At 34.3% G+C, this 22,754-nt stretch overlaps 2 protein-coding genes and 1 non-coding gene across 4 annotated transcripts; 1 reads left to right on the top strand and 2 right to left on the bottom strand.

The window, feature by feature from the left end:
- Window positions 1-551: 551 nt before the first annotated feature.
- Window positions 552-17,894, bottom strand: LOC140752450 (dynein intermediate chain 2, ciliary). Of its 2 annotated transcripts, none has more exons than XM_073086755.1 (17): window positions 17,748-17,894; window positions 10,986-11,096; window positions 10,095-10,299; window positions 9,577-9,699; window positions 9,104-9,229; window positions 7,937-8,058; window positions 7,199-7,333; window positions 6,767-6,896; window positions 6,032-6,199; window positions 5,477-5,620; window positions 5,153-5,262; window positions 4,555-4,732; window positions 3,656-3,884; window positions 3,118-3,217; window positions 2,552-2,685; window positions 1,209-1,302; window positions 552-808 (listed from the first exon to the last, which is right to left on the bottom strand). In XM_073086755.1, the coding sequence occupies exons 1-17, from the start codon at window positions 17,760-17,762 to the stop codon at window positions 722-724; spliced, it is 2,211 nt and encodes a 736-aa protein (XP_072942856.1). In that variant the 5' UTR covers window positions 17,763-17,894; the 3' UTR covers window positions 552-721. The 2 variants fall into 2 exon arrangements, with proteins under 2 accessions (XP_072942856.1, XP_072942855.1); XM_073086754.1 differs by having other exon boundaries at window positions 10,986-11,099; window positions 17,748-17,885.
- TRNAT-UGU (transfer RNA threonine (anticodon UGU)) lies at window positions 1,540-1,612 on the bottom strand. The gene has a single exon. It is a non-coding gene; the product is annotated as a tRNA-Thr (tRNA).
- An 8-nt stretch (window positions 17,895-17,902) lies between the features above and the next one.
- LOC140752454 (uncharacterized) lies at window positions 17,903-22,115 on the top strand. The gene is made up of 4 exons (XM_073086759.1): window positions 17,903-18,041; window positions 19,635-19,789; window positions 20,451-20,531; window positions 21,511-22,115. The coding sequence occupies exons 1-4, from the start codon at window positions 18,032-18,034 to the stop codon at window positions 21,829-21,831; spliced, it is 567 nt and encodes a 188-aa protein (XP_072942860.1). The 5' UTR covers window positions 17,903-18,031; the 3' UTR covers window positions 21,832-22,115.
- Window positions 22,116-22,754: the final 639 nt, after the last annotated feature.

Below are 22,754 nucleotides of genomic sequence, written 5' to 3'. Positions count from 1 at the left end.
CAGAAGAGAACTTGGCGAATTTCACACTCTTTATAATTAATACAGGAACTATCCCGATATTTTTTTTAAATATAGGAGAGCTAGTGATATACGAGAGCAAGTCACTGATAAATTGTTCCGTATTCGTACAACTTAATTTAACGCGCGATTAAAACAAAATTATTTAAACAAATACGTCCGCCGCGGCATCGGCGGACGTATTTGAAACAAGTGTCATTTTGTTTCATCCGCTCGACTCATAACGTGCCGCTCGCTGCGCCGCTGTTGGCTGTGGCAGGCGGTAATACTGCGACAGCCGTACTCGTACGCCCTGTGTGTGACCGCTTAGTACTAACAGAACTCCGAAAATCACCGGAATCGTTGACGTTAAAAGTGCACGTCTGGGCCCTTACCCATGACCATTTGTTTAATAAAAAAATGTTGTCCAACATTATATTTTTACGTGATAGTAATTACATTGTCATTTACAGATGGAAGCTTAGGATATTTATTAATAAGTGCTTTGTGATTATAAAAAAACTTTTATTTTAATAAATGTAGACGCAAATAAATGTTTTATTTCAAAAGCTTTATTGGTATAGAAATAAAATTATCTAATAATAAATATTGTTTTATTGCTAATAATTAAACCAAAAACATGAAAGCAAATCGTATTATTCTTCGTAATCATTCTTGAAGATAAATAATAATATTAGTAATAATAAAACTAAAAAATAATTACTCAGTCGTCTTCAAATTTTTCATCTACAACTCCAGTAGTGAAAGGTGGATCGCGGACTAAACTCAATAGTTTATCCAACTTCATAATCTGTTGAGAAGAAAAAAAGGAATGAATGAAACACGGAAATCGTATCAACAATTTTCGATATTTAACTTACTTAATAGGTAACAACAACAACAACAAACGATAAATTGTACCCCCTGTGGGGTACAATTTATCGTTTGTTGTTTTTGTTGTTGTTGTTGTGTCAGGTGTATTCTATGTATGTTGTCCTTATTTATTTGGGGTTTGTTGCAGAGGATGCAAGGATCTTCACATAAGGTGGTCCGTATAGAAATAGGTTTCTAACAATTATAACATGAATAAACATGAATTAATAAAAATAATATAAAAACGTGTGCGTGTACTTATCTATATATTATGCACTTCTCTTTTAATGTTAAATTACACTAAAATATAAATTGTCACTGTTACATAAATATTTTACCTGTAAAGTTCTTTGATCGATTCCTTGAGCTTTTTTCGGAGGTTTACACATCACTCGTAAGTTTGGCGATAATTTCAGTACGTGGCACGTGCCTCTGTGGAAAATATTTAAGTAAATATTAAAATTATTAAAAAATAGAAATAGAGTAGAAAAATAGAGTTATTACAGGCATTTAATGAGAAGACTGCCTAAATGTAGCCCATAAAAGTCTAAGCTCATAATTATAATAGTCAACGTATTGTTGAAAAAATCTTAAAAAAGATTTAAGAGGCATAAAATTAATGACAATTTTTTTGACACGTATAAAAATAACAATACTTTCACGAATCCATGCCCCCAGAGAGATTTGAACTCTCGACCCCTGGTTTACAAGACCAGTGCTCTAACCCCTGAGCTATGGAGGCGTTACAAAATTGTGTGAAATATTTATACACATTATATTGAATCATAATGGTGATTCATCTACTTAGCTATACATACAAGAATATTATGGAGTCCAGTATAAGTCGCGAAAAAACTGCGAATGCGAAGAAAGCTTATTATGTTAAAATGCGGTTGCTTAGCAACGCAACCTTAGGCATCTGATTAGACACGTCATAGACATTATAAACATTAGAATAGATTTATCTTTTATGTAAAATTTATCGTTTTAAAGCGGAATTCCCGTATGAAAGTATAATAATATATTTTAATCAAAGACGGTATTAGGATTGTTCTTGCGAGGAGCTTGTGACGTCGGCGAAAAAAAGACCTTTCTATTGTAACTTGGATATCTAATTCTATTTTTTTTGACTAAATCCCCGTCCTCTGGAATCGCTACTGCTTGTATTTTTTGTTATCAATATTAACATTTTAATATTGATTCCTTTTTGCATTTTATCAACCGTAACTTTATTTATGCTCTCTCTGTTTGTTTAATTGAAAAATAGTCCGTTATTGTGGCATTTATCCGTTTTGTTATGTCCAACATTTGGTTTGGACGTTATTGAGCGTAGTCATAATTACCATTTCTTTAAGATCGCCACCGCTGGGCACGACTTTATTTAGGATAAAATGATTTAACATATTATTTCATTGTGTAGGTTTTTTTTTATAATTTAGGAGTAGCAGACGAGCATGCAGTCCACCTGATGGTAAGCGGTACTGCCGCCCATGGACATATGTAATCAACCCCAGATATGATTAGATATTCCTATCTGAGATCAGCCACAGATGCACTACCCCTGAGGACTAAGCCGGAACGCCTCGGAAAAGTATGTCGCCCTTATCACACGAGGTGGATTGCATGCTCGTGTACTACTGTTTTATTATAAAAAAAATGTTGTTCTGTATTTAATGCCTACTTTGTATCGCCGCAGAGTATGACGGGTAGTCGCTGGTTGAAGTCAATTCTTGTGAGTTTCTTGGTCTTCTTAGATACCACAGCTTGTACGCAAATGGGCCGATATTTGTTTACGTTCAAGTCGTAAACATACACCTGCACAAACAGAAAACAATGTAGATGGAGATGGATAATAGGATTAATAAAAGACAGTGTATCTTTAGTGTAAAAGGCAGTCTGACCATGTGAAATGACTCTAGCACTTTTATATATTTTAGTCTTATACTCTTATACCTTTATGTGAAAGATGAAACGAAAAAATAAAGGATTGTAAGTGACGATTATTAACAATTCAAAAATATGTGCCTATTTAAAGCTTTCTACAATCGAAGCCTCAATCCCTGTCTTACTATTGGCGCCATGCATAAAAACCTAGTCAAGTACACAAAGCTCATATTCCCAAGAAAATACTAAGTACTTTTCCATGTACTTTTCTACCTAGATATCAAAGTTACTACCATCGACGTTACATGATTATAGTCATGCGAACCATTGCTGCATGACCAGCAATTATTGATGATTGCTTACCCTTCCATCGGCGGTGCAAGCTGCGAAAACAGTGCTGGAGTAAGGAGCCCATTTCACGTCTCCAACTGGGGACCCCAGGTCGAACATAAACAGAGGTTCACTGTAAACAAATTATAACATTTATACTTAACAAAGTCTTGACATACCTGCTTTACGAGTATACCTTATTTTTGGCACAAGGACACATCGTAAGAATGAAAAGAATAGATATTTATACATAATAAGTAGGTGTGTAAATCTAATTATCAAAAGTAATCTAATAATATACATAAATATTTCTTTAAGCTAAATCAGTTATTGTATATTGTTATGTAGAAGTGTTTCAAAATATCTATAAGGGTTGATCCATAAGCGCATCCATAAGGAATGTCAGTATAGTCAGTAATAATCCTATCTTAACCAATTTTTGTCTACACAAGATATAAAGAAATCTGCTTAAACGGTTAAATTTTGAACTGTGGTAGGTAAAAATTGTTTAAAGTTGATTATAACTAAGTTTACATAGTAAATAATATAAGAAGCTTGTAAAAATGCTCACTCGCGCCCATCTTCCCAGATCTTAACACGCCAATCTCCTGAACAGGACGCATAGATGCTGTTATTGTAGAAGTTGTAGTTGATCCTGTAGACCGGCATGTGGTGTCCTTGCACCGAACGAACGTAGTTGCGATTGTACTTCAGGGAGCATGTGTGTATCATGCCGTCTTCCGTCCCCACCATGAATATGTCGTGCTTCTCTGGATGGAAGCAAATGCAGCTGCCACAGCCTGAGTTGATAAAAGTCGATTGGTTTTGTGTTTAAAATTACATCACTATAGTTTGAAACTCCTGTATGACAGACTCACATATTAGTAGGTAAGACACGCCTTGCCAAGATAATGACAACGCATTACCTTGATAAGCCAAGCAAGAGATCTAGATTTCTCTATACTTCCTAGAAACGTAATGGTGAACAACTATTTACAACGAGCATGATGCCGAGATCAGGAAGAGAGATGTCATGTCTCTGATGAGCCAGACTATAGGCCAAGACCTCTCCCAGGCAGAACAAGAAAAATTCTGAAAGTTGGACGATTTATAAAAGAAACTTAATGATGACTAACTGTTAACAGTGAGCATGGTGCCGTCCGGGCCTGGTATGGGTGGCACATTGGCCTGCAGCTCGCCCGGCATCACCGCCCAGTGCACCACACAGCGGTCGCCAGAGATCGAGAATTATGCTTTACCGTTGATGAGCCAAACAAGAGATCTATAATTGTCTGAACTTAATAGAAACTTAATAGTGACCAACTATTTACAACAAGCATGGTTCCGAGAACAGAACGAAAGATGTCATGTCTCTGATGAGTCAGACTATAGGCCTAGACCTCTCCCAGGCAGAACTAGAAGAACTCTGAAACTTCGACGATTTATAAATGAAACTTAATGATGACTAACTGTTAACAGTGAGCATGGTGCCGTCCGGGCCTGGTATGGGTGGCACGTTGGAGCGCAGCGTGATGATGGTGGTGGCCTGCAGCTCGCCCGGCATCACCGCCCACTGCACCACACGTCCGTCGCCAGATATCGAGAAGAACGACGCTTCACCATCGATGAGGCGGGCTCCCCAGCGAATCTAACACATAATACTCTTTTTTTATTTTCTGAGTGATTTTTGTTATAAGAAAATGTAATATCATAACATTAGCAATAAACACTGCCGTTATTAGACAGAAGAAGTGTAAGGGTGTTAATGATTATTACTTGTAATCAGTTTCATGACTACAACTTGTAATGATTGTTGATGAACTATATGTGAAGGTTCTAGTGATATTATACCACAAAAATTCGTTCTCTTTCCATTCTTTGATGCTCATGTGGCCTACACCCATATACATTTACATATTTACTTCAGAAATGACGTACTAAGGGAGCTTAATGAATCATTTTTAACACCGAGTAAGGCGATCCATTATGGTTCTACTTCAAGTGCATTCAATGTAATTTTGTTTATCATGTCATCAACATCCAAAATTCATCAACACCAAGATCTTACCTCCCAAACAATGCTGCTGTGTTTATCATGTACTGAATCCGATTTGTATTGGTATGACGACTCCAGGGTGAGCTGAGCATTATATACGCATACATTACCATCGTAAAGACCTGTAAACGTCATAAAGTAGCGACTAATTAAATATTAATTGAAGAGTTTATTTTACGTGGGGCGATGGGGCGATTTATAATTGTTTGTTCAATTGGCTATTATCGTTTAGCATTAGCCTTGAAGAGTTCCAGATATTATTACATAAACAAATCGACTTTAAGCATATTATTTCATTAAAAACTTGTATCAATGTTAAAAGGCGGAAGAACTCACCAACACAAACCAAATAGGGTGTCTCCTTATAAACATCGAGGCAAATTATCGGTGATTCTGTGATAACAGCGTATTCGGGAAACGCCGGGTTCTTGATGCTGAAGAGACATAGACATCCTTGCTTTTGTTGCTGTGTGAAGTCAACTAAAAAAAGTGGCATAGTATGATCCAAATTTATTTATTATACAAATTTATACAAAAGCCTACAATTTGTAATATAAAAAAGAAACAAAAATGATACAACTCTTTGAGGAGTAGATAAAGGAGAACACTTAGGCACGCATTGTTAGTTTAGTATTTTGAATTTTGCGCTATCACGTTGAGAATTGAACCTTGGACATTGGTCCAAGGGAATTAGGACATTAATGGACATTAATTGGACATTAATGATTACATCCCTATACTAATCCCTTAGAGTTCTATAAACGAAGTTCTAAAAAGGGGCATAAAGATTATCAATTTGCACGATGTAGTTAGATACTAGTTTGACTTATCTTTCTAGTGTATTCTTAGATTAAATCACGGGTACAGATTTTACTAAAATGCGCTACTAACGAGACCCATAAGCCACAGCGAACAGATCCTGGTAATATGGATTCCATTGCAGGTCGCAGACCGCGTGGCTTCGCATCGGCTCATATTGGAATTTCCACAGCGGCAGCAGAGATCCCATCCCTTCGCGAAACTCGTCTGATGGGTCGTCCCAATAACGGTAGTCTTGAGCTGAGAAAAAATATTGTAAAACTATTGAAGCATAAGTGTATTATAATCTGTACCTATTCGACAAAAGATGGCGCTACTAGTATCTTAAATGTTCAGATTTCAAGTCACAGTTCGAACTTAGGTAGTAAGTACCTTTTTATTTTGTGCTATAAGTGACGTCCGCATAAGTAAGACGAATGATGATTATTTTAGTATTTAAGTAATAAATATTAGTTTCTGTAAAACCTTTATTTTTAAGGCGCAGAGCAGCATATTGTGACTCTTAATGAGACACTTAAAAATCTCTTAATAATAAAAAAAAAATCTTAAAAATAAAAAATAACAAAAATTAAATAATTTAAAAAAATCTCTTAATAATAAAAATTAATCATTAGTTTACCTTTTTCCATGATGGGTCAAATATGAAAACAAGGGACTTTTACGTTTTAGTAGAGAAGCTTAATTTCAGGTAAAATGATTGTTTTTTTACGTTTTTATTTATAGTTTATAGCTTAACTTCAGGTCAATAATGATTACATATTTTCTAAGTTGACCTCTAATTTTATTCAATTATGTAGGTTTATTTACCGATATCGTCATAAATGTTTTGGTTGACAAGTCGTTCCAGGATGGCCCACGCCTCTCTAATACGCTGCGCCAATTGCTCGTCGTGTATTTGTTGCGCAGATTTTGCATGTTTGGCGGCCTTTTTGCGAAGCTGTAAAAATATCGCAAAATAGTAATTCTGATTTCGAAGAAGATTCTGACAAATTTTCAAAACGATCATTTTCTTAAATTTCTTTACGAAAATGTAATGTTATAGGTAGATGATGAATATATCATGATTTGAACTCATGTCTGTCATCAATATTGTGATTTCTCTCATACGAAATAAGCTCTTATTTTGTTAAATTTTTTCACAGTTATTTTATTGAAGTGAACAGTATAAACCAGAATACTAATAACTATTTATTATACAAAAACTTCTAACCCACTTTTATTATTAATAATGATATTTACTCTTTTTGGTTTCTCTTCCTCTTTTTCGCGCTGTTTCCTGGCGTAGTCCTCTTGATAGAAGTCGAATATGATGCATTGGAGAGCCGTGGCTCCATAGTTAGCTCGGGGTGGTGGTATAGTCTGGGTGTCCACGGACTGTAGAATATCGTAATCATAAGTATATTTTAGTAACATTCAATTTATTTGCAAAACTAAGAATACGGTTCGAAAAGTCGAGATCGTAGAGATATGATTATTTCGTATTTATTGACGAACTTATTCAGTATGTAATACGCAACTTTAAGGTTAGGTTAGGTTTTAGAACCCTCTGTGGTTCGACTCCGGCGGCACCACCGCCGCACCTATTTCTACCTAATAACAGCAGTGTTAGGCGCTGCTGTGTTCCTGTTTGAAGGGTGTGGTAAGGGAGACAGACTTTTCCGAGGCGTTCCAGCTTAGTCCTCAGGGGTAGCGGCGCAACTGTGCCCCACCTCAGGTAGGAATATCTAATCCTATCTGGGGTTGATTACAGATGTCCATGGGCGGCAGTAGCCACTTACCATCAGGTGGACTGCATGCTCGTCTGCTACTCCAATATTATAAAAAAAAAACTTTGTTAAATATCAAAAAATAATTAATTTCTATTTTTCGCTTAAATTTTATGATCATGATGAATCATATTTATGTTATGTTACTAAAGTTTTTTTTCTTAATGAAGGATATTTGGTTTTCTTTACAGGTTTAATAAATAATACATACCCTCCGCGGAAAGTTGTACGTAAGAGCAGCTCTCTCACAGAAGTTAAATTGATTCGCCAATTTCTTTACACGAGGCTTTATTTCCAATACTTCATCAGTACCTTCGGTTGGCCCTTCGTCCTCTTAAATGACAAAGACATTGTTAATAAAATCATTGTTTATTTATGTCTTTGAAACTTGATAATTTCTAGTAGGCAGAAATTGTCAAATTTCGGTAGGCAACAATTTAACAGATTAGTGTTCGAACCATCAAGTTTTATAACCGTTAAATCTTTAAATAGTAGTATAGCCCGCGCCAAAAGTCTAGCGCTAGTCCGCTTTGAAGTTGTTGCAGGTGTAGTCATACAATTTGCTATGGCAACGCGATACATTTCTATATTCAGAGCGGACTAGGAGTTTTACGCGGACTAAACCATTAGCAAAACAGAAACCAAATTACTGGCCCCCGTTATATTGATGAGGCTGCCTAAAATTTTCTTTGCATTGTAATATATTAAATTAACAAAACAATTTCGGAATATCGTCAAAATGTTAATAGTTAACCGCATTTGGCTATACGCCAGCATGCAGTGGAGTTTTGATTTTGATTGACGTAGTATCAACCACAAACTCCACTGCAGTATCAAATGAGCCTTACCTTAGCTTAAGATACTTGATATTTTATAGTTAAATTTTGCAAGTGCTTACTGCATCTACCAAGTCAATACTTCTAAACTTATAAGGTTACTGAATCTAGTGCATTGAACTATAGTAAAAATGCTACAGGTACAATCATATTCTAATCCTTTTAGAATAGTATTCCTCAAATGCTGTATTGAATTTTATCACTGAACAGATCTTTATTGTTATAAAACAAATTATTCAAACGGTTTAAAGTTTGAATCTGAACCTTGCGTGGTATGACTTCGGTGATACCATTACATCAAAAGCTTGTAATACCTGCCTTATAAAAGGAGTGTTAAGCGCTACTGTATTCTAGTTTAAAGGATGTAGTAATTTTATCAGTTTCATCTTTGTCCTTGGGTGGAAATAGTGCATCTGTGGCCGATCTCAAGGACTCAATTCTAACTAAATACATTACAAGTCCATGTGCGGCAGTAGTCTCTTACCATCAGGTGAACTACATGCTCATTGGCTACTTCTTATCACATAAAAGATAATCCTTACTTTCTTCAGTGGCTTCTTCTTCACCACCCTCGCCTTCCCCTCCCTCAACTTCCTCATCAGCCGCCTCCGTTGGTACTTCTGCTTGGTCCGGTGGCGCTTCTGCTTTCTCTTCATCAGCAACGTCCTCTATGAAAACAAAACACACAATGTTTATATATAACTGGCGATACGATTGTGACCGACTTTTAAGTAAAACTAATATCCTTCAAGTACAATTTATTATTAAAAAGAACTACTGTATATCTTTATGCTTGTTGGCCGAAAAATATCATTAATAATAGGCGTATTTAACGTTTATTTGTTAAATAAATTAAGTCTACAATTATTACACATTCTGTTCACAATACACATTCTCAATTCTCCGTGTCATTTTTGGTGTCGAAATACTGGCGATCAAACCCAGAATTTTATTCTAAATTAATGTTTGGATTCCACTTGGTTGTAGTTTGATGCTTTTACAATAACTATCCTACCTTCTCCCTTAGCTTCCTCAGCAGCCGGTGGTTCCGGTTCCGGTTCTTCCTCCTCTTCTTCTTCGGCAGCTGACTTCTTCACTTTTGCACGCTTCGGTCCGGCATCATCAAATCCAGTCATACCTATTTACATTACGACATGCTTAGAGAAATAATAACCCTATGTTATATTGTACATGGTAAAAGAAGTTTATGTGAAACGTAAATTCCTTTATTATCTGTATGAACTAATTAAACTACTTATTTAAAAAAATGCGTAATTAAACTTAAAATAAATTAAACCTTTTTTTCATTAGGGACTTGTGTTTTGTTATCGTAGAAACCATAATGTTTCTAAAATATTATTCTCAGCTTAGAAAATGATTATCATTTTGTAAAGACAGACAGACTTTCATCTTATTTATTTCGAAAGAACCTTTGAGGGTCTTATATATCAAAGTCCGTGTATAAAAATATACAGATACATAGAGAGGTTACAAAGTTATTTCAACTATATTTCAAATGGTATGGTAACTGACCATATCCTGCTGCCATTTGCGCCTTGGCCTCATCAGAATCCTTTCGGATGGCGGTGCCCTGGTACACATAGAGAGGATAGGCCTTGCCGAAAGTAGGTTTGGGCTTCACGACGAACCGCGATAGGCCATAGTGGTACGCCACCTCATCCGCGACCCATTGTGGGTTTATTGTTGTTAAAATTCGACCGACTTCCTCTTCTAGCTCCTGTTTGAAAATGGTATTTCATAGTGATAAATGGCAGCTATTCTGTAGATCATTTTGTTAATTAGCATAGATATGTGTTGAAGCCGCTGTTGGTTAAAAACATTTTCCTCTGACGAGATAGTTGTTAAATAATAGTTTAAAAATTAAAAACCACGCTAAAATCGCACAAGGAATATCGTTAATCCTGATTCTGGACGATCCTGATGAGAAGAATGGGATAAAATTATTAAAATCGTGTATTGTCGTCGATTCTTGATAACTGTCCAAAATTTTAAATTAATCGGACTGTTCAAAGTGGGTAAAAATTGAGTTCAAAAATTCCGTTACATACAAACATACATAGATATAATCCAAGCTAATAAAAGCGTGGTAAAAATAGTAAATGACCGCAGTTCACCCGATGCTCATTTAAAGTTCCCATGGACATGCAATTCCAAACAGATTAAGAGTTTTGTTTTAAGTTAATTACAAATACTTTAAGACTTTGCAGTGTCTACCATATTAGATACTGAAAGAAATTTGCACTTTTCCAGACTAATGCTTCCAATTAATTAATAACATAAGTATGCACATATCTCTTTAATTAATTTACCCATCACATTCATAATAAATATTGTCACTTATTTCCTATAATGTTAAACTAGAAAAATAAATCATTAACTAAATTAAATTAAATACAGGCTTACAATATCTGGAACTTCTTCCTGGTCATCTGGCTTCAGGAGTGCTCGTGGTTTCAGCCAGTCCAAAGCCTCATCTTCTACGAGGTTTCCACGTGATTTTGTCGATGTTTCTTTCTGCTAAACAAAACGCATGTTTTATTTATGTAAAATTCGCTTTTGCGTTGCGGGGTAAAATTATTATGTTTTTGCCATGGTACCATATTTTCAATTTATTGCATTGTTGTAGTTTTTAAAATGAAGCTTAAACAAATATTTTACCCTGGTGCTTCTATAAATTTAAAGATAACACGGATACACATTAAAAACAAAAGCTTATTTGTTTGTAAATTGTAAATATTTGCACTTATGCCGACACGTCATATGTATGTAGGTAATATTTACAAACAAGATCTTGCGTACATCAAACCGATGCAAAGTTTTTGCTAAAAGCACTTCTTCATCAGCTTTCAGAGCTCGTTTAATCATTGCCTTCAACATGATTAAACTCAAAAGTCTTTCAATGAAAATTTGAAAATTAAAGCTCGAAATTCCAAAAACAAAACGCACAAAAGCACATCACCGAAGCAAACCAAAGACTGGTTTGCTTAACGGGCTCAACCTCACTGATTTACGACTAAATATTGAAGATATTTGCATATTATTTATGCTACGTCTTTATAGTTCACAATCATGTAACAGGACTATAAATAAATTTGAACATTTGAAGCATTCTTAGCCTATCGAGGCAAGCGTAAACAAACGATTAAAACATTGCGTGCTTTGAGCTTTCTGAGTAAAACCTATTAATCCATTTAATTTGTGACAAGTTCATTTTTTCTAATCACGCGAGAAAAGTACTCACCTCCGAATCGCTTTCATCTGACATTGTTCAAAAAAGATTTTTCAACATTTTATTTCATACATACGAGTACATAATACATAATGTTCTAGAGCTAAATTACAAGCAAGTATTTCTCCTGTACCTACTAGGTGAAGCCTCGGTAGCAACTAGTTCAAATAGTGTAAAACTGCATTGCATTAGTTAAATCACATGACCTATGGTGAAAATGAGGTAATGAGTCACAAAAAATCGCCTACATTTTAGTAAAAATATATATTTTGTATTTGGGCACCGTAAATAATTGATAGGAAGCATTTTTGCAGACAACCTGCGCAACTTGCTGACTGATAATTGTAAGTGTGAAAAAAGAAAAGAAATGAAAAGAAAGAAAGAAAAATAAGAGATAAAAAGAAAAACGCTTGATAACGTTATTTCAATTTTAGTCACTTGATAAATCGAGTTCTTACCTGTAACCCTTATACATAATTATTTTAATTTATTATATCAAATGGTAAATTTCACTAAAACGGTTGTTATCAGTCTATGTAAGTAAATAATGTGAAAAATGAGGAGGTGGTAAGTGTTCTATATTTATAAATAGGATTTCTATATTTATAAATAGTAACATACACAAAATCTACGCTACTTGCACATATAACTACAATTCACAAATATATACACAACATTAACATGTATTACTATTCTAAAATACACATTTAAAGCAAAGTACACGAATTAATATTGAAAATAAAATATAGATATAGGAGTCAAACATTTTTAGGGTTCCGTACCCAAAGGGTAAAAACGGAACCCTATTACTAAGACCTCGCTGTCTGTCCGTCTGTCCGTCTGTCACAAGGCTCTATCTCTTGAACCGTAATAGATTGACATTTGAATTTTTTACAGAGGATGCATAACTGTGGCCGCTATAACAACAAATACTAAAAATAAAAAGAGGTGAATACAAAAAGGGGTCCCCAACCCCATACAACAAACTGCTATTCGATATTTTTCCAACTAACTTTAAACCGTTATAAGTAGACAGTTCAAATTTTCGCAATGTGTGTACTTCAATGCCTGCTATAATAATATATAGTAGAAATGAAAAAAAATTGGTTGTACGGAACCCTCCGGTTGGCCGGTTGGCCGGAACTTGGCCAATTATTAGATATTTGTGTACAAAATTTGGTTGAGGTAAGTATTTTATTCACGTTCTGTTTATAACTCAAAATAATTTTATTTTACATAGGATTTTTTATTTTTGTTTTTGCTGACGGTACAAAGGTAAATTACTTCCTTGCAGTGGGCGTTACCAAATTCTAATTAGTCCCCGTGTCTGGCATTAGCTAGTACAAGGCGACATCACGACATCGGGGTATCTATTGCTACATTAAATTAGCTTAGTATCTTTAAACACTGATTTAAATCCTTGGATATGACTGGACGTAGTGGAGCAAAGTGGCGAAACATCTACATCAGGTCCCCAGCAAAGTACAGGAACATAATGACCACGACCACGTTGGCTAAGAGTGTAACGACAAAGAAGTGCTATATTTAGTTATATAATTTTATTGGGTACAGGAACTGATAGCTTGTTATAGCTTATCTGCTTATATTTTAAAAGATTTAGGAACATAGCGGTGAACTTAATAAGTTCACTCGCCATAGAAAGGGGTAGAAGGACTGATTATAGATCATAGATTAGTAAAGATTACTCACTCCTAACAAGAAAATGTACCCAGTTTTGAGAATAGTTGCGTTTGAAATAGTTGCGTAAAAAAGTTTTTCCACGTCCGTGCTAAAATGTCCCTAAAATATTTGAAATAATTATTTATTTTTTATGTAAATTACGCAGTATTAGTGATTTATTCGTAAATTTTCTATAAAAATGTTTTTATTTGTCAATAATTAAAAAAAAGAACTTAGTAATAAGCCGTTTGTGGCTTCATTCAATTTCAAGGCGGCGAAGCATCTTTACTAATCTATGTTATAGATGTAAGATTCCAGTAATCATGACATAGACCTATGGTACTTGCACAGCTGTGCGTCTAGATTTTTAATCACGCTATTCCAAAAGTATCTTAAGATTGACGTATGAACCTCGGCTACAAACGATTCCATAAAAAAAATGTTTTATTAAGGAAGATATTAACTACGTACTGCTATCAATTACAGTAAAAATATTGACCATGATACGTCGTCATTTCCATTAAAGTCGATATGAACAGCTGTTAAATATTACAAATAATGACACAGGTTACATGAGGGCATTTTCAAGATTTAATTCTGTGTTCTAAGTCGAGCAGTCGAGTAGTTTGTAGTTTTCTTTTTTCTATTACAGTTTTCCATAAAGCAGTCGTAGCGTCATTGCGGCGTGGAATAGTAGAAACACGAAGTATTAATTATTTTTTAATTGCGAATGGATCATAACAGATTATAAAAATGAAGACATGATGCAATTGTATAAAAACGATAATAATACACATTATCATAATGGATGGTAAAAATCGGTAAGTGAAAACATTTTTTTCCTTTTGATGTTTTGTTTATTTTATTTATTAATTATATTACTAACATTTATTTTCCGTCTTGTCTAAGCTCAAGTAAAGTGGTCATAATACCGACCTAGTAGATTTAATAAATAAGCTCAGTAGGTAAGAGGTTCATATAGATATGTAACATTATATTGAATAAGTTTTTTGTAAGTAAGAGTTTTACGACAAACGTAATAGTTTTTTGCACATACTCTTAATATGTGTGAACAAACTTTCCTGAAACGACATTGAAAGCTCTCACATGGTGTTTTATATGCTTCACCAACTTTTTACATCTTTGAATACTAAACGACATTTACGATTCGATGTCGAAGGCTATAAAATGTTTACAGCTTGTACTTCCTGCGTTAGTTGCGTGATATAATGCGATCGATATGGAATAATCCTAATAATCGTTATCACCGTAATAAAGAAGTTAATAATGGCTTCCGGCAGTAATGCCTTTAGCTCATTAGGCAGTTTGTTGTGTACTGGCAGATCTTCCTGACGGCAAATTAAAAAAAAATGGGGTAATCGTGTTCGTGTTCTCAATTCAAATTTGACAATTTGGATTTTTAATTATTACGATGTTGTAAGTACTTATTATTAATTTACCGCATATTTTTTTAAATTAAAATACAAAAATGGTATTTGAATATATTAATAGCAGATCAAAATACTGTTCAGTTTGGAAAATCAGTTAATAAATATGTGTTATAGATTCTTGGCTTACATATATTTTAATAATATGCGATATTGTCGAAAAATATTTTCTCATTATGGTTGGTTCCATTAATTACAGAATATTCTTTATTTATTTTAAACAGTCTTATATTATCAAAACACGAGTGCATAGACGAGAACACAAGACTTATCGGCATCATAATATCGATCAATCATCAAAAATAATTAATTGTACAAGTACCAATTTAAATTAACTCAGTATTGTGAAATGTAATCAGAGATTAGGTAGTTCTCTAGACTCTGCTAGTCTATTTATGTTTTAAATTTTTATTCAACAATGAGAAAACCAAATGAAAGATCAAAAATAAAATATCAAAAAATATTGCTACATTTTAATAACTTTCATATTTTTAAATACTATGTAGACAGTTTTATAGATTGGTTTTAATATATTATTGAGAGAATACAGTTAATATATCTAAAGGTAAAAATATCAAAATTGATTACATAATCCCTCAATTTTTTTAATTGAATTCAAGTTTGTTCGTTCATATTTTCGTAAATTACATAAATTTAATCGATATCAAGCGCCGATAGCCAACAGCCAAACCGGGTAGAGCGGACGTTTCACAATTTGCCTTTTCCGTACATATTTACAGAGGACCGACACATTGGACGTTAGGTCCCAAGCCAGTACTTACCCTCAGCCTCTTTAGGATCAACCCCAAAGATTTCTCCGTGGACTTACTCCGCCACAGATCCGGAATTCTAACCGGCTTATTCCCTTGTGGGCTAGGAATCTAAATCAGTTATCGAACGTATTAGCTTACATTTTTATGAATGTATTGGTAGATGTACTGTTCTCTTGTTATCTGTTGTAACTGTCAGTCGATGTATGTGGGAATGTAGGTAATATTTTTATACAGGAAATTGCATTTAGCATAGTATAGTTATTGCGTTGTTGAAGTACTTACAATGTTAACAAAAATACGAAAAATATTATAATTTTCATCTAAATGAAACGACTGTAATGCATAATGACTTTGTTTTCGTAGTTGATTATTTAAGTATTTTTGTCATTTTAATAGATGATAACGTGATTTTAATTTTCAATTATTTAAGTTCAATATTAAAAGGGGAAAAGTATGTGAATATAAGTTCATACTAGTACTAGAATATATGTATAGGTCTTTATGTTGTAAGTAAGGTGCTAGTTAGTCCATCTACTCTGACTTTAATTATAGGTGCCAAGATTTTAACCATTTCTGCCAATCTTCGTAGCATTGTAGGTGAAATAAAAACTATTCCGAACCCTATTTTCGTCTTAAGCGGTCTAATATTTAGATTTAATATTATAAATGTTTAGTTCGATCGTACTTATATTATCATTAAATGTTTAAGTTTTGCATTTAAGTGAAAAGTTATATGCAGATTATAATTTTCAATATATGTTTAAGAATTCCCGTCACTTTCAGTGTTTGTCAGTGTGTACACAAGTACACAAATCAGCTTGTATGATGACAACATCATTTTTTGAAAAATATTTAACTAATTTGGACAGAATTTTCAATCAAAGTTTGCAATACTTTACGATATTTAATTGTAACATTTCAAAATAATTGTAATATTTCATTCTATTTTTATTCCGAAAACGTATCAAAGATATTTTCATACAAATTGATGAAAACTTCGAGGTTCCAAGTGTTTCCGGTTCCGATTACAAAAATACAGTTATTATATTAACTGGGTTGGTTAAATACTTATACAACGTTTTGTTACGTAGAAATGATATTTATGGTAAGTATATAGGAATAGATTTTCTGGTTACATAAACTAGCTGTGCGTCTGAAATGTTACAAATGTGCCTAATTAAGGTTTATGTCTAATTTGTACTTTGTAGACAAAATAGACGAAGTTACCAAACAGACTCCTAACAGGTAATACGAATAAGCTTTTAACTACTTGAATGCCAAGACATTGAACGATTGCACATTGAAAGGATAAATTCGCTCAATGACGATAAGAAATTTAAAAGGGTAAATATTAAATAAAATATTGAATAAAAAAGTTAAATACATATTTAACTGTTCAAAACATATTCCAATTTATTTATTGAAGTTGGTATTGTTTCCACAATTAAATTAACATATTTCACAGGTTAATTGTATGCAATATGAATTATTGCAATATGAACTAAGTTAATTTTGTAGAAGACGTTATTTTTGTAGCACACATCTGACTGATGTGTTATAAGAAAGTATCATGAATTAGCAGTCTATTTGGTTTGTTTATCTATGGTAGAAAGTATTACTGTAGTGTTTAGTGATGGTTAAGTGTCTAAAGCCTTGTTCAAATTAATGCAAACAAACATCAAGTAGCACGAACAGATATTAACTTCGGCATAAAGCTTTTATTTGAACAAGGCTTTAAGTTATTGTGAATAGATCTGCAGTATTACCAATGTTGTGCGTTTGGGTTTTATTATAGTGGTCCATTGTGTTCATAGCAACATGTGTTTAATCGATGATATGTTAAGTATTACATAAGAATGTATTTATTTCATTAAATACTTTATTTCTATTGCTAATCAAATTTTACTCTAACTCTACGTCTAATTATGGTTTAAAGTAACCGAAATAATTTAAACAGTATATTTAAGATGAAGTAAACTAAGTATTTAACACAATAAAATATTTCATATAAAATGTGAAATAGAAAAAATCCTACCTTTTTCGGGGCCATACTTATACCCTATTCGGAACTGGGGATCATAAGTAGTTTCCAAACTTATATTGTACAATCTGAAAATAGTTTGTCGAATTCGTAAATATATTTGACAAAATGTCGATGGTTGAGCTTAGTGGTGCGCGCGCATCGGCGGGTTGCCATGGTGACGGGAGGAGGGCCTCCCCTAACACACCCTTTCACATCTGTAGCTCAATTGTATGGAATTTATTACGTGTCCTGCTGCGTACGGCTGGTTATAAACTGCGTTTCTGCCATTTTCCCTGATGCTAATTGGTAAGGATATTGATATTTTTCATTTATTTCGTCTATAATAACGTTTAGTTATATGACAACTTATTCCGGGGCTGTATTTTAGCTCTTTTCACTTTGCGTGCAGATCGATACAGGTCACCGGTTATTGGCATAGGTTTTCAAAAACATATTGCGATAACCCTTCACGTGATTACGTAACAACGTAATATTCTCTCTGTAAATACAGGTATTAAATATCTGATTTTATATTTAAAAGTGAATATTTGTACGAATTTATGATAGCTACCTGTAACCTACATTTTATGCGCATTTAGTTATTTGCATAAAATAAAAAGCGCGTGATTATAACTAATGATTTGTGTTAAATAGTCTTTATAACTCGTCTATTATTATACTTTGTATATCTATTAAGAGTTTCGAATTGAAAGTAATCTAAAAAGTGCATAATATATTTGCAATACGCGATCGATAAGTTTAGTCACGTGAGCGGTGTTATGCGCAGTACATATTGGTATATTAATACAATATAGATTTTTAACTAAGAGAAGATGGCCGTGCAATCAATAATTGCAATCGTGGACTTCCTTATCAATCCTAATCAAGTGTGTACTTGGGATAGGTCACAAAAACATACATAAACTCTTTTGTATATCTCAACTATGACGGCCGTAGCCTAAGATACAACAGAGTAATTTTTGCAAGTTTAAACTGCAATAATAAAATAATTGCAAGTAAATTATCAATATTTGAAGAGTTATTGAATAGTCAAGTAATTGAATCCTAAAAGAATAAACTACTAGGCATTGATGCGTGTTTGTTTTTCGTAATTATGGCAGATTGTTTGCATTTTAAGGTCAGACCTTAAAAGTTGAGAACAAACACTTCTATTTTTATATATCTCGAGTTATTTATTAAAGTATCGAGGAGTAATATATTGAGGTAGATTTTTTATATTAATACTTTTTTATTCGTCTACAATTGATTGTTTTATTGCTGGGCACTGTTATTTAGACAAGGGTCGATTTGGTAGACATCTTCCATAATATTGTATAGAACTCTTGCCATTTACATTTCATAAATATTTATCACTCAAGCAAGTGTTAGTTTTTTATAATACGTGAATTTACTCACTTTATAATGACAAATTATGTTAGTGATATTATAATTTGATATTTTGCTTATAATATGAGCTGAGCGCATTCTTTGACAAAATACCTATATAATTGATTAACATCCTTTTGCGTTTTTACACTTTATTTAATTAAACCTTTTACTTTTATATTACCCATTTCTACTATATTTTGGATTTTAGTTTCGGATCTGTACCCTTACCAGGAGTTTTTACGTTTCGACAAATATGACTGTTTTGGTATTTGTTTACGTATTGGCCCATTCGATTTCCTAGTTCTGACACGATCCGCTAGGGGCGCTGATTGGAATTTGTATGGCCAAATACGTAAACAAATACCAAAACAGTCATATTTGTCGAAACGTAAAAACTCCTGGAGAGGGTACTGGGCCTTTGTTTAATTTATCTTGTATCCATAACATAACCAAGCTTAACAGTGTAGCTGCGGCAGAGCTGAGTGTAGAATGTCTATTTATGTATTTCAGAATTTATAAAGATGCGTCGGGCCGGATCTCCCGAGCTACAGTTCGGTGGTCCGCCGTTCTTCCCGCACCACCCGCAGCCGGAGGACAGTGGTATCGACAGCGACGATACCACAAGCGACCATCAGCCTGGACCCGAAAATGAGAACGGGGGGAATGTAAGTAAACCACTATTTATAACGTTACATGTATGGGAATGTGAATACATTCCCGAATACAATACACGAATGTGTATACAAGAAATCAAAAAGCCAATGAGTTTGTTTTTTATCATAGAAATGCTTCGATCACAAATAAGAACTAGATACACAATCCCATACAAAGATGAACTTCAAAAGTGGCGTCAAACGTGTTTATAAAATTCTAAGCGACAGAATCTAAAATTAATGCAAAATAAACCTTATCACTATTATTTAAAGGTGTTAAAAACTGCTTACCAAAAGCAATTAATTTTTACGTTTATTTGGGTGCTATTTTCGTCGCGCCGTTCTTTTGTCGCTGATTGTGTATCTAGTTCTTATTAGTGATCGAAGTAGAAATGTAAAAAAGTCTACTTTGAAAATTGTACCAAAATATTAGACATGAATACAAAGACTACAGACAAATGTTTAATGTGTGTTAAAGGGGTTACAAACAAAACTGACTGAGCGATATGGACAGACAAGTCATATTTTGGCTATAGATAGAGGCGAAGACGGCAATGGCGGCTTAACTTTAATGTATTATTTGTACTAAAGTATTTCCTAGTTCGCTTAGTTGTACTTAAAATAGATGAAGTACGTATCATAGGTAACATTACGATTTTTTCCTATATTACAGGCGTCGGATTCCAGCAGCAGTGATGATGATCCGGCGCAGCGGTCGCCCGGCGTGAGGTACTTGCGCGTCACCAATGGCGATGTACGTAGAGATGATCTAATTTTACCAGTCGATGTAGCAGACGAGCATGCATGCCGCCCATGGACATCTGTAATCAACACCAGATAAGATTAGATATTCCTACATGAGGTCGGACATAGATGAGCCGCTACGCCTGAGGACTAAGCTGGAACGCCTCGGAAAAATATGTGTCCCTTACCACAATCTTCAAACCAGAACACAGCAGCGTTTAACACTGTTGTTATGAAGCAGAAATAGGTGTGGGGGTGGTGCGGCGGGAGTCGAACTACAAAGAGTTCTACCACCTTCAAACCTTTTTATATGTGTACATAACGATAAGGCACACGTGCTACCTGGTGGAAAGCAGCGTCTCCTATTTGCAACAGCAGAGTAGTCGCCAATATATTCCCGACTTTGGAGGAGAGCCCTTTTGCACTCTTCTTGGATTGCTATAAAAGGAGGTAGAATTCTTTGTGCTTCGACTCCGGCGGCACCACTGCCAAACGATGCCTGTTATAATATAGATAACAGCAGTGTTATGCGCTGCTTTTTTATGGTTTGATGAGTGTGATAAGGGAGACATAGTTTTTCGAGGTGCTTCAGTTTAGCCCTCTGGGTTAGTGGTGTATGAGCCCGAGTTCAGGAATCCATTCTTTTCCGGGGTTCATTACCGATGTCCATGGGCGGCAGTAGCCTCTTCTCATCAGGTGGAATGAATACTCGTATATTACTTTTACTCCTATATTATAAAAGAAAAATATTAACGTGACTGTGTTCTTTCATCACATATTTTTTTAAAGTGGTATGTGAAAGAAATATTAGTACAGTATGTTGTTATATAATGACTCATGTAGAACAATGGTTAGCATATCAGGCTGCCATATGGCGGCGTTTGGGTACAAGTGTGGTGGTGGGTTCATCCACGTTCGACGATACATGCAATCCTGCTCTGAAATTATAAGTTTAGAAAGTTTTATTTACGAATGCTATTACATTTCAGAATGTTATCGAAGCAGTGCGTCTGAACCCAAGCGGCAGAAACCCCAGGCTGCCTTTCTTGATCCCACCGATACCGATACCGGTGTTCCCCAGGAAGCCAAAAGATGGCTACAAGCCCGTCAACCAAAGCCCTGAGCGTTCCTCGTCGCCGCTGTTCGAAGTGGAGCTCACTGCATCAGAGGAAGATGATGACGCGTCTCTCTTGGAGCTGGTGATCCCAGCGCCTCCATCGCGTTATGTCCGTGTACCAACTTCTCCAACCAAAGCTAACCCAACTCCCCCCTGTCTGTTTCGCAAAGTGTTTTGCTGTCTTCGTCGTTAAATTTGTGGGAATCACCAATTAGTAATAAATTTGGATTAAATACTGTCACGATTTGGTTGTAGGCGAAGTAACTTATTTACTCCTAGGTTCTTGGTTGTGACGGTCCAGAGAACTGCACGCTGATTAGCTGGGACAAGCGTGTCATATAATTCGACTAGTAGTATACATACGATGTATTTGACTGATGTAATACCAGTAAGTGTTTAATGTATTGTATTAGGAGTACATATAGTTACTTTGCTTATTTTTTGACGTGTTTCTTTACCTAGACTTTTTATGACCTTTTTTTTACCTTTGCGTTTTCTTTACATATTCTGTTTCAAATGTTCGGTTATTATATTTGTTTTGTAAATTATCGTTTGTACTCTTTTTATTGAAGTTGAACATTTCCCACCTAACAAATTTTATTTCAAGTCTATTTCTGATTGGTGTTAGTAGTATTTTTAACAATCTCGATGTAAAATATAATCGTTTATCGTTTCTACATTATCCAATGACAACATATACTTGATATCATTAAAAATAACTTGAATACTTACTTGCTGTGTCTAATATCATCACCATGTTTGACTAACAGCATCCCGATACTGACTAATTTGTTACAATTGGATAATGTTTAAACGCTTTAGTAAGATTAACAATCTTATCTGTTATTAATTAAAAACGGCCTAATGGTCCTTTAAATTTTATGGGTAAGAGTAAACGTATTATATCTTCTGTAAAGTCAGAATTATGCGTCAAATAATATTTAAGGTAATTTGAATTTAACATGGAGAAAACAATCCGAAGGCATAAAGAACAACGTGTGTATAAGACGTATATGGTTGATATTTGACGTTCTGACTTAGTTTTACAGTTTGCATGTCTATCTAAGTCTGTTTTAACCTATCTTGATGGTGTAACCTAAAACAAAACTCTTTTTA

Source organism: Epargyreus clarus, unplaced genomic scaffold (assembly GCF_041222505.1).
Source record: "Epargyreus clarus isolate Ecla_fem2 unplaced genomic scaffold, WU_Ecla_fem_2.2 ptg000024l, whole genome shotgun sequence".
NCBI classification, from domain to species: domain Eukaryota; kingdom Metazoa; phylum Arthropoda; class Insecta; order Lepidoptera; family Hesperiidae; genus Epargyreus; species Epargyreus clarus.
The sequence above is the reverse complement of the archived record's forward strand: the minus strand, read 5'-3'. Positions and strand labels throughout refer to the sequence as shown.